At 44.3% G+C, this 16,849-nt stretch overlaps 1 protein-coding gene across 1 annotated transcript; it reads left to right on the top strand.

Moving 5' to 3' along the window:
- The first annotated feature begins 454 nt into the window (after nt 1–454).
- LITAFD (LITAF domain containing) lies at nt 455–16,268 on the top strand. The gene is made up of 5 exons (XM_040574422.1): nt 455–602; nt 9,093–9,211; nt 10,920–10,985; nt 12,106–12,265; nt 12,725–16,268. Exons 2-5 carry the CDS (start codon nt 9,106–9,108, stop codon nt 12,831–12,833), a joined length of 441 nt encoding a protein of 146 aa, XP_040430356.1. The 5' UTR covers nt 455–602; nt 9,093–9,105; the 3' UTR covers nt 12,834–16,268.
- Nucleotides 16,269–16,849: the final 581 nt, after the last annotated feature.

Raw genomic sequence — 16,849 nt, 5'->3', positions numbered from 1 at the left:
AGCTCAGACACAAACCTAGTTACCAAGAAGATCATAGCTATAATGTCAATGTCTACCACCCGGCCCAGGTGTATTTGCCGATCTAGGCATAAACACTTTATCAGTCAGAAACCGAAACTGATCACTGACTTCAAGAACAAAATGTCAGAGGCCCAGACCCAACAGTACCTATGGCTTTTCATCATTCTGTGTGATGGTTTGGTATAGAAGTATGACAGGTTAGGTTATCCTCTTCTCTCCATTGTCCTCCAGTTAACCCCATATTTCTTCTGATTATCCTCATGTAGGCTTCAAGATAGCATGAAATAAACTCAATCTGATATTTGAAAACTATCTGGGAAAAACTCTGGTGCAAGCCTGTCACGCAACATTCCTATTCCTGCAAAGCAGGTGTGAGCTGTAGGCTGGGATAATTATAGTGTCTACCAACCTGACTCGCTGGCTTCTTCAGCTCCATACACTGCTGAGGCATGACGACAGGCCATGTCAGTGGTCATATGTGCTACTTTCTTTCCTAGACACAGCTGCACTGGAAAGACGTGGATGAAGTGAACAACTTTTGAAGCATTTTTGCTCCAAAGACTTGCCAGAGCTACCTAAAGGTAAGAGCTTTCAAATTACTTTGAATCAGTACTGTGTTTACTCCTTACAAAATAAAGAGAGGGATGTGGTAAGGATACGACAGGGAGCTCAAGGAGTATGACAGCTGTGGCTCTGGGCTGTAAATGTTAACTCTTTATAATTACATTGTCAAGCTTCACCAAGCTTTGGAAATCTGGAGGCAAAGATTGTTCCTAGGATACTTCACATGAAGATGAGAAAAGTAATAAGAATAGAAAGTTAGACTAATGCGCCATAGGAAAGGGCTTAGCTCACACATAAAAGCAGGGCACAGACCTGCTTTCTACAAATTAATGTTTATCCATAACTTTGTAAGAGTTGCTAGTCCAGATGCTATGTCACGTTACTTAAGCTGTTCTATCAGTTTTCAAGTGAAGGACAAGTTCTGGACATTATTTTTACCTGGGTATAAATGAAATGCTGGCTACCCATGATTCAATGGTCTCAGTAGGGAATGCTAATCTGTAAAAGAACCAAATAAAAGATGCAAATATCAAATTTTAAGGTAACGATGAAGTGCTGAAAGCAATTGTGTAAGGCTGCGCTCAGTTCAGACAGCTAGAAGGGAATGTGACAGCTAAAACTGTGTCAAGACAGTACAAAGGCAGAGACTGAAGTTGGTATTTGCTATCTTCTGCTGCTTGCTCAAATTTTAAGACAAGACATAACCACGTTTGGACCATGTTACTGCAGAATGGACATCGTATCTCCTTGATATAGTATTTCTGTATACAACAGAGCTGAGCAAAACCAAGACTAATTTGCTCATCATCACTGCTGCAGAACAGGAACTGAACCCATCTTTTTTTCCCCTCAGCACAGGTTAACGCACAAACCACTGGACAGTGCTTCCTTTTGGTGGTTAGTACTCTATTTTTGGAATGGTAATTAGGGAGGGAGAAGGTCTAATGCAATCTCATGGCCCAATCCTCCTCATTCTTCACAAAAAGGGCCCTTTAAATGTGGGGCTGGTCATCTGGGGAAGGCAAGGGATTATGCCTCAAACAGTAAATTAAGGAGCAGGTATTAAGAGAGACATCTTGTTTACATCAAAGGTTCACACAGAAATCAGTGACAGATCTTATTTAGTATTTTAATTAATAACCTTCACAGAAATATAGGAGTGACTAATAAAATGTATGAATGAAGACACAAAGTTGGGAAGCATAAAATCTGTTGCACATGGAATGAGACAGCCTAGACAATTGCCGTGACAGAATTTGTATCTGTTGTAATGCTACGAAGCTATACACTTAGAAAATACTATCAGGAATTTCAACTACAAATTCATTAGTAGGAAATTACATCAGAGGAGAAAGACCTACTACTGGTTAATGACAGCATAAATACAAGCCATCAGCACAATGTGACTGTAGAAGAGGAAAAAGTACTCTGGATTATACTATGGACAGCATTTCCACTAAATATAAAAAGACATTTATACCATTATATAGGTTGAGGACAGAGCTCATCTGGTCACTCATGTCCAAGAAGGATAAATTTACTGTACAGAAATGGGAAGGACACAACAAACTGTGTAGTGCTGTGAAAGGCTGCAAAGAGATAGAAAAGCTCTCTGGGGGAGGACTTTTCTGAAAGGGTGATTCTGGCACAATAACAAGCAGGGATAAGCTCCCATGAATAAGTTTAGGCCAGAAGGTTTGTAGAAGTTTACGATATTTTGAACTGCTTTAGAGGTGAGAGCAGCAGCAGCAGATGCACTAAATTATAGACTTGAACTCCCTTCGAGGAGGAATAACCTAACTTAAACGTCTGACCTGGGACAGGACTGGAAAATCCAGGGAGTCCCTGCCTAGGCAGCAGCCTGGTGAGTCCACATAGGCAGGGCCAGGCTGCCCTGCATGCTGATTTGCATGCACGAATGCTGCAGCTGCCTGTGCAAGCCCAGCAACCAGGCGACCAGCCCTCCGGGTGCACATTACAGCAAATGCACTGAAGGAAGACAAAAAAAAGAAAAAAAAAAAAAGAAAAGGTTTCAAATATGTTTGCATTTTTGTAACCATTTACAGTACCATGAAGGATAAAGGGCTTTCTGCAGATTGGTCCAAGAGCCAAGAGCTCTTTCTGAGGAGCTCAGCTCACCAGCATTTCACTCTTCAGTAAATGCTTCTTCCTAATTTTGTGAACAACAGTTATTCTCTTTGTGCTCTAAGCTGCCATTTAAGCCACTGTGACTTGGATTACACATAAATATCTCCTTGTACACAAGGGAGAGGAGGAGCAACAGCTATCTACACAATGACATTCTGGGTTCTTGCCCAGCTCTCTGGGTCAATAACAAAATAATTCCGATGGCTTCAACGGATGAACAACCAACTTCTTCCACTGACCACCTGAAACAGGGCCCTTACATATTGGCTGGTGAGTCAATGCGGCCAACAGACAAGCCAATGGAACCAACTGAAGAGCTTGCAACAAGCAACATGGTTCATATGCAGCTGAATCCCCCACAGCTCCATCCTCTCCACTTGAGAGAGGAAGCTGGTAGCCTGGTACAGGCTTAAAAAGCAGAATAACCATAGGATTAAAACTGCAATTCTAGAGTAAAGAACTAGAAAAGGCAGCAGGGTAGCACGGTACTTTTAGAGCATCCTTCATTGATTTCATTGACAGGATGTCTACATCAGACATGTTGAATATTTTTTTAATGTCCAACTTTTTATATGCTGCCTGCTGTCATGTCTTTAAGCTTCTATTTTAAGAATACAAATAAACATATACCTGAATGCTGCTCCCCAACTCTTTGTTTATCTGTATTAGAGCTGGAACGGTTCCTTCCTGAACATCTGAAAAGCCTCGGCACATTGTGAATGTTACCCTAAACAACAAACTCTGGGCTAATGGGAGAAGACCTCTCCACTCAGGAATTCAGTGTTTCATTGCTGGCTGAAAACTAGAATTAACTGTTTCAATAAAGTAAAACAGATGCACTCAATATTATTCAAGTCACAGATGCAACTGCATGCCAACAATGGTGTTTTAATGGTCACTCTTTAAAATAAGAGAAATTGAAATTGTTTCATAAATGCAGCTGGAAGGGCTAATTGCCCAAGGAAACATTAAACTAGCAATGAGAGGAGAGCAAGAACACATCACAGCAAAGTAGTCTTTGGACTAGTATCCTCCAAACCAAGAGATCCCTGGTGAAAACTGCTATACCTTCACACATCCATGAAGCCTGCAGATCACTTCCTATAGGATTTTAATGTTAATATTCCAACACACAAAACTAAAGTCAATGTCAAATCCCACACTGACATCAGATGGAGCTGGAACAGGGAGTAAACATTTTTCTCACAAAGCCTCTTGCTCCTGTCCTGCCTAAGATTCTGGATGCCATCCTGGTACACGACGTGACAGCCAGATAGGATAGCCTCGTGCTGGCTGCCATGATACGGATCCAGCTCTTAATGCCAGCTGTAGTACAGACAGGGTGCAGACAGCCCTTCGCAACTTTAGTCGCTCTCACATAACCACTTCTGCCTACATTTTCTCCTCTACTCGAGAAGAGGTGCTGGCTGTTTTGTGCTGCTACGTCCACGACTAGGTCCTGGGAGTAGCACCACTGCTTCAGTTGGAATAGAGGCAGGCCAACGTGAAGTGCTCTTGAAAACACTTTGGAAACCTCATTTGGAGTCTGCAGTACAAGACCAACAATTAACCTTCTTGCTAAAAAAGACTCAGTTAAATATGAAAAGGATTACAAAACCGTGACCAGTTTTCACCATGGTACCACATCATTTTTAATTAGACCAATCTACTTCTGACAGAGAACTGCCACAGAACAGAACAGAGAGGCAAAGGAAGTGTTACCTGGACTCTGACACACACACACCTGCCAATCCCATCTGCCTCTTCTCCAGGCTACAGGTTCTGAATCTGAATGGAGAAGAATTAGTGCTGCAGTCAACTTCAGTTCCTCAAATGAAATCATAGATACGTCATTGGAACAGGCTCATAAGACTAAAACAAAGGTTACAGCATTCAGGCAATGAGATTTCGGAAATGACAGTTCAGTAACTCCCAGTTCATGTTCTGCTGAGCTACACTTCAGTCAAAATGGACACAAATCCCACGGGGCAGACACTCCAGTCTCATGAACACCTCCATTTCAAGTACCACAATGTCACCTTAGGAGAGGTGCTTGTGGGCAAAGCACATTTCCATCAAAATTGGAATCAAGCTGGAAAAAATCCTTTTGAAAAGTGAAAAAACGGTTGATTTTCATACACTTTCATATGACCACTTCTGCCCATCATTGCAAATACACAACACCTGAAAACCCCTTCTGACAAAAATATAGTAAAGACAGGAGGAAAATCTTTGTTCTCTTTGCAACTACTTCACCTATACATGGGAAGCCAGATGACAATTTTCTCAGGACTCCTGACAAGACTGTCCTCTGTGTGCCTTAGTTTCCCCTTTCTATAGCACAGATGACAGGGCCTGTGCCTCTCTGCAGGCACCTAAAAATGCATGTCAGACTAGTCTCATCTACGGGACTATTTAGCCATCGGGGATGCTGGGGAGAGGATGTGCAGAGGTGTGGGTGAGTGCTGGAGAGTGCTCCCTGCCACGGAGTTCTGCCTTTCACCAGCTCTGCTTGGCTGTGTGAGCACTGCTCTTCACACCAGAACACGAGGGCCTGGAGCAAACCCAGAGGAAGATGATGGAAACTGCTATTGCCTATTCTCCCCTAGGACATGTCCTTCCTGGAACATAAAGACTTTGCACCTTCCTTTCTCTGAATTGGATCTTTGTATATATGCCTCAGGGCAGGATTTGCTTTCTCCCTTTTTTTTTTTTTTTTTTTAATACTAATTTCCATGGGATGTAAAGTGAGTTTTAGTTTCCAGTGCAAAAACTGAACCTGCCCACATGTAGAAGAGACTGAGACTTCAGAGTAGAGAAGGCACAGACTTGTTTCTGTGCTCCTCGGACTGCATGTTCCTGCCTGCAAGTTAGGTAGTTTGCAATTCCTTAAGCCAATCTCAGGTGCTTCAGACAAACCAAGCCCCCATGTCAGGCGTGCACAGGGCTCTGCTCTGCCCTTGTGGAGAGCTCTTTGCTCAACATGACTGCAGACAAGACACCTACACCACCTCCCTCCGTATTAAGTGTGGGCCTCCTACACGCTGCTGGGTTCTGGAGGACCCAGATGACCTAATGTTTACAATATGTTTATAGGACGTCTTCCTATTCTTTCCTATTCCTCTTCAGGAGTTGTTGCCTGATAGTTCTCCTTACCATTTTTTCCTACAAGGTTCCTTACTAACACTGCCCATTCTCTGCCATGCCTTCCTTGCCAGCAGACAATCACCTCCGAGAGGGAGAGGAAAGGCTCCAGCTATAACCCATGGCAGTAACACTTAGAGATCTGGGGGCTCGCAGCCCCAGAGGGCTCTCAGACATCACAGGCCCAGTAGCAACCAAAAACTGAGAGTGACCACTTATGTGGTAAATAAAAGGGCCTCCTGAGTTGCGTAGAGCACTCCAAGGAATGCTGTTCTGAGCCTCTGAGCTTGCAGTGCTCAGGCCCAGAGGTTAGCTAACCCCGGGGCACTTCCTCCCAGGGAGGCTGAGGAAGCTCCTGCAGACACTGGGCCCAGCTGCCCGTGCAGTTGGAATCGCAGAATATCCTGAGTCAGAAGGGACCCGCAGCTCCTGCCCATCTCTGGGGCAGGTGCTCCACCACAACACACGGGGCTACCGGCAGCACTACTAACTGCCTGACGAGACACTGAGGGCGATGCACGTTCGGGGCACCAACTTTATCAACACCTACGGCCTGTGGCTTCAGAGCTCAACGCCTCTGAAACACAGACGATGTCTCCCCCCGTATTCCTGGCTCTGCTGCCGAGTCAGACGTCACTGGTTTGTCTCCTGCATCGCCTGCCCTATGCATTTAGCTGGTGCTGTTGTACCAATACCTTGCTGGGTGGAGTGAGCATTAGTCAGTGCTTGCTCGCATTCAGCTGTTAGCTTGCAATGTTCTCACTATGTTAACCATTATTATTATTGTTCCCTCCTGCTCTGGGCTTCACGACAGGCCTTTTGCCTGGGCCTACAGTCACTGGATGAAATTCAAAATCCCTTCCTTCTTTTTCCTGTTTTACGAGTGAGATGAATTGAGCAGAAATGTCATCAGAACGGACACCACCCAGTATTTAGTGTATGATGTTTAAGTACCAAGATAGCAATAAGCCAAAAAAATTGAACACACTCCCTAAATTTTTGCCCACTGATCCCTGTCCTAAAGAAACAGCTCAGGGGGTCATCGACACCGGCTAATGCACCATTTGTCTACTATCGCACTTCTGAACCTGCAGTCACTGCTGAGACTCTTCTCCATTGATCAAGGCCCTCCCTTGGCTCTCACTGCATCAGCTTACCCAAGGCCTCTCGATTCTCAGCTTTTCTTTTTTCTTCTCAGTGAGATCCTCTTGAAGGTTCCCTGTCGGCCTATTGATACATCTGACATTCCTGGTCTGATTTAGCTTCTCTACACCAAGTATACTGAGATACACTTTTCCCCATCCCTCCTCTCCAATCCATATATTAGCAATTTTCTCCAACTTGCTTGGCCTTAACATGGCCAATATTGTATTTCTGATGTTTTCTCTACACCATCCCACTTATTAGTTTTATTATTCATTCTGCTACCATTTTCACTTCCCGCTCATCCTGATCTGTGACAATTACAGCACTTCTTCCTTAGTGATTCTTTTAAATTCCTTCTTTTCTTCCTCCCTAGGACTGGTGTTTCATTTCATCACTCCAGACCCCCCCCCTTTTGCACTCCCCCCTACATCTTGCCCCCCAACACACACTGAAAGCAGGCCTGCTGAGATCATTTTGCCTTGTTCAGAAATTTCCATGCTCCTCCAGTTTGACCTCACATATTCATGCAGCTTGTGCTGGCTTGCCACATGTTACATTTCTCAGTCTCTACTTGCTTATCCAAATGTCTCTTAACATAATCCCTCATGACTGCGTGGGACGGCCACAGCACCGACCCAAAACAGGGAAGGTACCTGCATGGTGACACAGGACACGTAGCTGGACCGCAAGGTGCTCTGTGAAGTTACCTAAGCCTCTGAGCAGCCAGTAACCCTGCGCCAGACTCATTCGGCAGCCCTCAGAAGCATCTGGTTGAGGAAGGTGATTCTCCCCCTCTACTATCTTGTGGTCTCACCTGCAGTGCTGCTGGGACCCCTGGCACAAGGGGGACAGGGACCTGTAGGAGTAGGTCCGGAGGAGGCCACAAAAATGATCAGAGAGCTGGGGCACCTCTCATATGAAAAGAGGCTGAGATTGATGGGGCTGCTCAACCTGGGGAAGAGAAGGATCTGGGGAGACCTTAACGCAGCCTTTCAATATATAAAGGGGGCTTGTAAGAAAGACAAAAGAAAGACAAACTTTTTTTTTAAAAAAAAAAACAGTGCCTGTATGACAAGATAAGGGGCGATAGCTTTAAACTGAAAGAGTAGAGATTTAGACTGAATATGAGGAAGAAACATTTCACAATGAAGGTGGTGAGGCACTGAAACAGGTTGCCCAGAGAAGCTGTGCATGCCCCACAGGTGGGGCTTTGGGCAACCTGGTCTAGTGAAGGATGTCCCTGCTCATGGCAGGGAGGTGGACCAGGTGATTTTTAAGATCCCTTCCAACCCAGACCATTCTGTGATTCTATCTTTGGTGCTTTTTCCTCCATTAAGCTTTGGTGCTTAATGGAATAATTAACACCTTTCTATTCACAGTAATACAAACGCACATCTGTAGCTGTGTCCTCCTCCTCCTCCTCTCCTGTGTTGTGAACAGTCCCTGCTAACACACATACTTTGTGGCCTAATCTTGTTCGGAGCCTCAGGTAGCACAGTCATATTTAATGATGATCTTGCCCAACAAAAGCATGTCACAGTAGTGATGAGACAATAGTTTCACGGTACAGAACTGGTCATAGCAATGGTGATGATAAGGTTGCACAATAAGCAGACGAAAGATCGAAATTGCCACGGGTTGCACAGTTGCATGCTCTGACTTAATGACACATGAAGGGCTTTTACAGGTGCTCTGAAGTGTGATCTTCCCTTCCTTGATCATTTTGACAATTCATAGAAAAAAAATTACAACTTTTCTCTAAAGGTAACACTTTCAGTCCCACTGAACACTTCGCATAGTGTTTTCTGGGTGAACAGTTTTATCTTTCCAACACAAAGAAATAAGTAAAGAAATATTGTAATTTCTGTTCCTCCTTCCCATCTTCCTCATGAGGAAGCGTAACAGTAACTGACCACACTTCAATCTGTGAAACAGACAGAACATTAGAAGTGCTGGTTTTCCTCTACGTGAAGTCCAAGTGTAAGAAGTAGGAATTACAGAAGGAGGCACTGACAAGTGCAGGGCACTGAAAGTCACTTACAGGAGATGTTTTGTACTGCTTTTGGCAGGTGAACTACAGAGATGGCTAGTGAGAAGGGACGTGTGGAAATTCCCATGGTTATGTATGAACAGCATCAAGAACCCTACAGGCAAGAACCCTCTGCACCAGAGTACTGCAGCCAAGAGGGTAAGCAGCTTTTGCCAGGAGGGGGTTGGAAAGAGCGCGCTCTCTGTGGTTGTGGGGCAAACACTGATAGCTGTTTTCCAGAGCATAACTAAGCCACCTTGTAAAGGGCCCGGCTTTGCTAGGACATGATGGGTTTAGAAGGTGCCTGTGCCAGTGTATAAAACCCAGCTTGGGGTAGGCAAGCTGGTATGATCTCCTAATGGGCACGCCCCTTAAAATGGAAAACATATATATTTGTGTTGGTTTAGTTACTCATTTTCCTAACAACAATTGCTTTATTGGAAACGGAGTTGCAGATGTCTTTCTACAGTAATTCCATATTCCTAACAAGCAAGTGTTCAGCCAGCAAACTCTGTACAGAGTGGCTATGTCTTACTTAAACCGTGATCTAGTTTTCCAGACGACTGGCCTCTTCCCAAACACTCCTGCTGCCCGGAGCTGCCCTCCCTAGATGAGTCAGTTTTGTACCTGGGTTGCGTAGTGATGAGCAACCCTTCCCCTGTGCCATCTCACAGGGAACATCACGACTGAAGTGCTGGCATTTCAGCTCAATGACTGCAAGCAGGCACCGAGAGCTGCTGTACTGTTGGGTTGGCTTTTTGCTCTGAAATTAGGCATTGCTCTCATACTGACACTCCTTTGTCTTCTGCCTGTTGGAGCCCATGCTCATTGAAAGACACTCTGATATCAGTGCTTTTACCTCTTCTGCCTTCCTGCTGTTGAGGAAATCGCCACTCACCAGACAGGAGTGGAGCAGAAACCAGAAGGGGATGTCAGAAGGTGGCTAATGAGGCTAAATGTGTGAGCACTGGGCCTCTGAACTTCACTCATTTCAGAGCACTTTACTCTGATCAGCACTTTGTACACATTTTTCTTTACAAAGAGCTCTCTGTTCTTTTTCTAAACACTCAGAAGAACTTACAAGAGGTTGGGGACAAAAAGCCTCACTTCCGAACTACTCAGCCATCCGAGAGACAGGCACTGACACACCTAACACTGAGCTGCACTGTCTTGTCCCTGTGTAGAGAGCCACAGAGGAAGCTGATTCTTCACAAAACATCCCAAGTGATAATTCTCTTATACAAAAAACATTCCTCTTTCAGATCGAGAGGAAATTCTTTACTTTGTAATTTCTTACAAATTTCTTTTTCTACAAATAAGCCTTCCATCTCCCCCTCAAAAAACAAAAACAACAGAAAAACTAAAACAAAATTGAGGTGTCACTCACCAGGTACCATTTTTTTTTTTTTTTTGTAGAGCAAAAGGTATGATGGAATTCCTTGGCTGGAAACTGAAGCTGGATAAAATTTCAGACTAGAGAAAAGATTCCAAATATTAATAGTAAAGGTAGTAATCATTGAAACAACCTAGTTAGAGGTACTGTTGATTTTGTTTTTAAAATTAGACAAAGCGTCACTCTGATGCTATGCTGGAGTAGATGCAGTCAAAGCCTTCATGTTGAAAAAAGTATTTGATTTCTTGGCTTATGTTATACAGAAAATGAGACCAGCTAGTCATTGTGGTCTCTTTTGGCTTTAAAAAAATCTGTGAATCAAATCAATAGCATTTGTTCCCTATCCTGTACTTCACTGAGTCATGTCAGCCTCTCCTGTGAGGCACCTTCCAATGCAGCTGCTTTGACTCCAAACAGGGCTTTTGGGAGGCATGAGCGGGATGTATTTTTGTGTTACTGTTTTTCTTTTCATAGGGGGTTATGAATATCCTCCTCCTCCACCTTACTCCTATCATGAAACAACCACCGTTGAGCAACCAGGTATGTGCCAGGGGACTCTGTTTCTGACAACGTTCATAATTCTACTGCTAACAAAAGCAAAATGGTTTTGGTTTTCAAGTCTACAAAGATGGAGTTTTCTGAACAATCACAATCTAAGCAGATGGAAAATTTCCCCAGAAATGTTGGAAGATAACCTAAGATGACAGACAGACTCATTTTCCAACAGTTGCCAGTCTGCAGAAGCACTCTTTTTTTAAACCAGCTAGGACTTTCAGAACAATTATTTTAAGTCCAGTTTATTTTATCGTTCCTTTTCTAGTAACCTTTAAGTAAGCGGACAAGCTCAAAGGAGACACTGAGGAAAGGCTTCAAAGAAAGTCAAATACCATCTCTTATGGGAGGGAAGGAGATGCATTTGTTTTTTAAAATCCCTAAGACCAGGAGACAAAACTCAGATATCATACATCCTACCTGTCTAACAGACACTACCTTCCCATGCCCAGATCTTTGTTTTAGGCTACAGTTTGAACGTACCCTGAACTTGTTTTAGGAGCCTTAAAATGGTATTTTTCACTGAAAATATTTCTGGAAAAAAATCTTTCCTGTAGCTACAAGGTGCACACTTCTCAAGGAGGTATAACAGACTCAAATCCAGACTAAAAAGACATGAGGGAAGTTACAGACATTACTAACTGGAGTCATGCCGGCATCTGACTGATGACATTTGTATAATGGAATAACTACTTTTCTGAATTTCTTGTAGTTACTGAAAAGCCGATCCAGAAAGCTCCTCTATATCCTTCAAATCCTTTTCTTCAGGGAGAACACACTTTTTCACAGTATGTTAAATATCAGAAGATAAACTCTCAGTGTCAATGCTGAGCAGTGGAGACTGCCTGACTGTAGAGATTTTCCTGTAAGCAGCTCCCTGCATATGTCTTTATCCATGTAGATACTGTCTGGTAGAAGGAATGTGTTGGGATACATAGAACAAACATTATAGTAGTTCTTGTGAATATGCCTTTAGTCGATACTAGTAACAGAAGTGGCTCTAGACTGGTCATTTTAAGAACCTACATTCTACAACTAAGAATCAATAATGTGTAAAATACTCCACATCCTTCTGATTTTGCTGCTTCTTGTTTCCTCTTAAACTCAGTTTACCTGGTGTCTCAGCCTCCGATCATAGTAGCAGGAATCTTCTCAAGCAGACCAACATCCACAATATGTCCTTCCTGCCGCCAGCACATCACCACACAGGTCACCTACAGGCTGGGCAGACTGTCTTACCTTCTGTGCACCAGTTTGTGTATGGTTGGGTAAGCTTTCATGTATACATTGGAGATTCTTCGTAGCAGAAGTTTAAAAAGATAGATCCATTAAAAAATAAAATTCTAGTTAATGCTTATATAGACAGTTAGCCCTTCTCTGTACATCCTAAGAAGTCAGTCTGCATCCCTGGCAGCCATGATGACTGTGTCTAGTATGGACAATCTGTTGCTAAATTTAACCAAGTATGTTATTACTTTTCATAAGACATGTAAAAATTAGTAGATTATTCACTTCCCTACCATAATTCAGAATCAGACTAACGCATAAGATGTTAGCAGTGAAGATGATTAGTCTTTAGGAAGATAATTTAAATATTAAGAAACCTGGGAGACAAGTGGATTCATGCTGTGAAATGGCAGACAGAGTAAGACAAAGAATAGAGGAAGCCAACAAAAAGAAAAGTTAGTAAATCACTTCATGTATGTCCATTTCCTCTTTGCCTGTAGGTGCTGTTTTGGATGCTGCTTTGTACCTTTCTTCGTGAAGATCTTCAAGGATGCAGACCATTACTGCCCATGCTGCCATTTTCATATTTATAGATACAAAAGACTATAGGGACAGAGTTTACGCAACCAGATGATGCCAAGTTTCTGCTCCCTAATGGTGTAAGATTCCACACGTAAAACTACTGCCAGAAAACCTAGAAGTAGGCTTTGGTTCTGCAGCTCCCTGGCTAAGTCATCTGGAGTTTACCATCCCATGGTTGGACTGACTTAAAAATGGAAAGCCTTAAAGACTAATTTACATTTTCACTTATTTCATGCTCTGTTTGAATAGTTCTCTTGAGTTATAAAGTGACCAGCTAGTGAGTACTTCAGTGCTGCTACTACTACTCTCAGATCTCCAACCCAGCTGGGACACAGATTTTTCAACCCACCAGGCTTGAAAAGCACATTTTAGAGAAGCACTTACCTTATATGCACTGAAACTGACTGGTCAGGATTTTCTCTCTCTTCTTTGTATGCGACCTACCCCTGCAGGGCTGTGAGTGGTACAGGGGTAGCTGATTATTCTTATTATTTATTGATGAAACGCCGTTATGAGATTGTCATTGCTGTGTTACATATGAGATACAACAAATATTCCCATCGCTGAAGGCACCCTGTTCATGCTCCGGAAGATCCGTAGAAACCACGTAGCTAGAAGAACTATAAAGCGTCCCATTTAGCCTGATGTTATTTGATGAAAATCTGTGTTTTAGTTCTTCAGGCAATTAAGCCACAGAAAGAAGGTTGTGTTGAGGGACTGGAGCAGAGGCAGCATCCCAGCACTCACCCACTCCACTTCCCAGAACCAGACCCAAGTGCTGACGTGCCGACGTCTCCTGAACGTCAGGGTGGCTGCAAGAGCCTCATACCACTGGGGAACGGAGTCGGGCAAGCTGGGGAAACCACCAGCCCGCGTAGTGGTGTGGAGGAGGCCAGGCCAGAGGCAAGGCAAAAACTTCCCCAGCTGCGACCCAGCTCGCTGGGAGCCCGGGAGCACGAAGCGTGTTGGTACAGAGCTGCTCCAACTGACCTGCGACGTGAGAAGACCTCCAGGTTTTCCTTGGTCCGCACCAAGGTGTTCATGAGCCAAGCCTGCTTCTTGTGATTCTTTCAGCAGAACATTCGATCTACCTGTGCTCTTTCCCACAGCTTTTATACAAAATCATCACAAATTCCAACTTTCAGTAGTAAAACAGCCAGAACTTCCTAGTCAGCGTTCGCCTCTGGGCTACCGACCTGAGGGAACCCCCGGACAACACCGGTTCCCCTTTCCTCCCCCCCCCCCACCTTAGCCGCGCTCCTCAGGCACCTCACGGCCCCTCCGGCCCGGCCCGTCCCTGCCTCCCCGCTGGGGCGCCGGCCCCAGACCCTGCCCCAGCCCCAGCCCCATCCCCGGCCCTTCCCGGCCGGCTCTCGGCCGCCCCCTGGCGGGCCCAGGCCCGCGGCGGGGCCGAGCTCCCCCCCGGGCGCCCGGGGCAGGCCCCGAGCCGAGCCCATGCACAGCCACAGGGAGGAAGGAGGGACGGGGCTGGGCCCAGCTGGAGCAAGGGGGTCAGAGGAGGTACCGGGCAGCCTTCGGCTTCCATCAAACCCCAGCTCCTGGGCCCCGTTCAAAACCTGCTCTGCCCGAGCAGAACGCCATTCTACCTCATCGCACTCAGCCTTCTTCAGCTGTTTTACACAGGAGAGGCAGAACAACCCCACAGGCTCTTAGCAGGACTGCCTGAGGGTGCCAGGACTTCCAGGAGTCTGTGTCCCACCAGCACCCCCCTGGGGAGCTTCAGTCCCCCAAATACAGAGCTACTGCCACTGCCGAAACTGCTGCACTGACCACACACATGCATGGGATCTCTTCTGGACTGAGACTCAGATTTGTTAATCAGCGATGCCGTGATTGCTATCACACAAGGACAGTAACAGTGTGATCATGCTTCTGCCTACTTTTAAGGAGAGCTAAGTAGAGATACTGCTTTCTTTGAGGTTGTGCTCGTTGTAGGAGAGCCACAGGTTTACAAGCAGACTAGAAATGAAGAACATGGAAAACCAGGTGCAACCAATGCCCTATACACAGCAAGCACATCATTCAAAACTTTTTAGTTTCCTTCACTTGTGTAGCTTCTTCCATTTGCTTTATCATCACAGCTTCTAAACAAGTCTTTCCACATCCCTCTACATATCTGCAACTATATCGATCTGCAACCATGTAGAAGCAACCATAGTCTTTTCAAGCAACTATTTTACTGCAGTTCTTAGTGTACTTACAGGTTACTGCATAGCCAGGTTGGACACACTGTTGTATTTGAATGCAACATCCTCTCACTCCTCGAACAATAACATTAACTGTGAAGCATTAAGGCTGTGGGGACAGACGGGGTAGGTCTGAACAGGGGCACCCTGTCCTCGCTTCAGGCACAGAGACCATAGCTGAGGTGTGTTGTCAGCACTCGCTTACAGGAGCATCTTGACCTGGATGAGAAAACCATGGGCTTCCTCAGACCTTCTGTGCTTCTGGAGAAAGGAACCGTGAGGCCTGCCCACCCTCAGATTACACACCTCACCTCCTTTCTGCTGCCCATGCAGACCACACATGTCGAGATCACTGGCAGAGGGGAAGCAGCACATGAACACTGCTTTCATGAAGCTGAAAACAAGTAACTTGTGTGACAGAAGGAAAACCTTGAAGCCTGAATGCTTAACAGAACAACTCCGGCCTGCTTTGGAAATAGCAACCCTGTTTCTTGTAGAAACACGGGTTCATGTTTTTAATGAATTTTATAACTGCAGCTGCTTTTGGGAAGGTTGAATAAAAAACTACCAAGGAATTGAGGCTTTAATTAATAATTTGCTCTCAAAAACTATAGAGTTGTTACCAAAAAAAAGAAAAAAAAAGAAAACAAACCCATACATGGAGCCTGTATTTACTGACAGTCTTAACATCCAAAAACTGCTCACTTGCAAAAGCCCAGAGAGGATTTAAATGTGACTACTGAGAAGATATTACTGCTACTAATAGAAGGAAGTTCAAAAAGTAAGTTCAAAAAGTGAGTGTTGTGATTTCTTGTTTTCTGTAACTAAACCTCCCCACACCCTAAAATTTAGGGACTGTTTGCTTCCACTGGTTATGTACTCCAGATACACACTTACAGGGAGGTCCTCTGAAAAAAAAAGTGCATTTTTTTTTCATAGACAGTCATTCAGTTTTGTCTGTGAATCTGATGAGAAAACTAAAACTGACTTTTTTTAATATGTAAATAAATACCAGCCAGAGTTGGCCTACATGTGTGCATTGGCAATGCAGCTTATTCAATACCACACGCATGACAGATAATCATAAGCTCTAGGTAGCATCGGCTCCTGATTTTTCCTGAATTTGTGCCTGTTACAGCCTAACACTGCCCCAGTGGCACCCAGTAAGCATTTGCCAGCAGGACGCAGTTTGTACTGGCTGTACACGAGCCCCGATACCCGCGCTGTGCTGCCAGCGCTCCAGCGGGTGGCAGTGTTATAAACAAAATTGGAATTCTTAAAAGTTAAAGATACTGAAAGCTATAGGTTTGAAGAATGCATCAGAAATTAGTTCTCAGAGTGGCATTCCCCGTTGTGCAGTCATCTTAAACCACCTGGAGCTCATCTTTATTACAAATAGCATCTATTTAGCTAGTAGCACATTTTTAAATGTCCACAGCTAAACTAGTGTAGATTTGTGCATGCGCTTTTGCTTGAGGAGTATATATAAGAAGTATGAGAACTCCAGCGTTTAAACAGAGAATAATACAAGTGTACTTTTTTTTTTTTTTTTGCTGTGGTGTATGAGTAAGTAAAAACCATTACACAACTGTTTTCCACAAAAATCAAACTCGTGTAGCCCAAGCCAACGTCTGTGCTACAGCAAGCAGCAGGCTGATGTTTCAGCCTGGCAGACACCACAAATTGAAAAGACACCTCACCTTTTTGATGAGAACAGCAAAAAGCAAGAGGCACTGTTGAAAATCGTTGCTCGTAACAAAACAGGTGTAATTCAGAGTTCCACAGATCATCACCTATCATGCTTAAATTGATGCAGCTGGGCATCAATTAGCCTAA

The sequence above is a fragment of the Cygnus olor genome, chromosome 15 (genome assembly GCF_009769625.2).
Source record: "Cygnus olor isolate bCygOlo1 chromosome 15, bCygOlo1.pri.v2, whole genome shotgun sequence".
In the NCBI taxonomy this organism is placed as follows: domain Eukaryota; kingdom Metazoa; phylum Chordata; class Aves; order Anseriformes; family Anatidae; genus Cygnus; species Cygnus olor.
The sequence above is the reverse complement of the archived record's forward strand: the minus strand, read 5'-3'. Positions and strand labels throughout refer to the sequence as shown.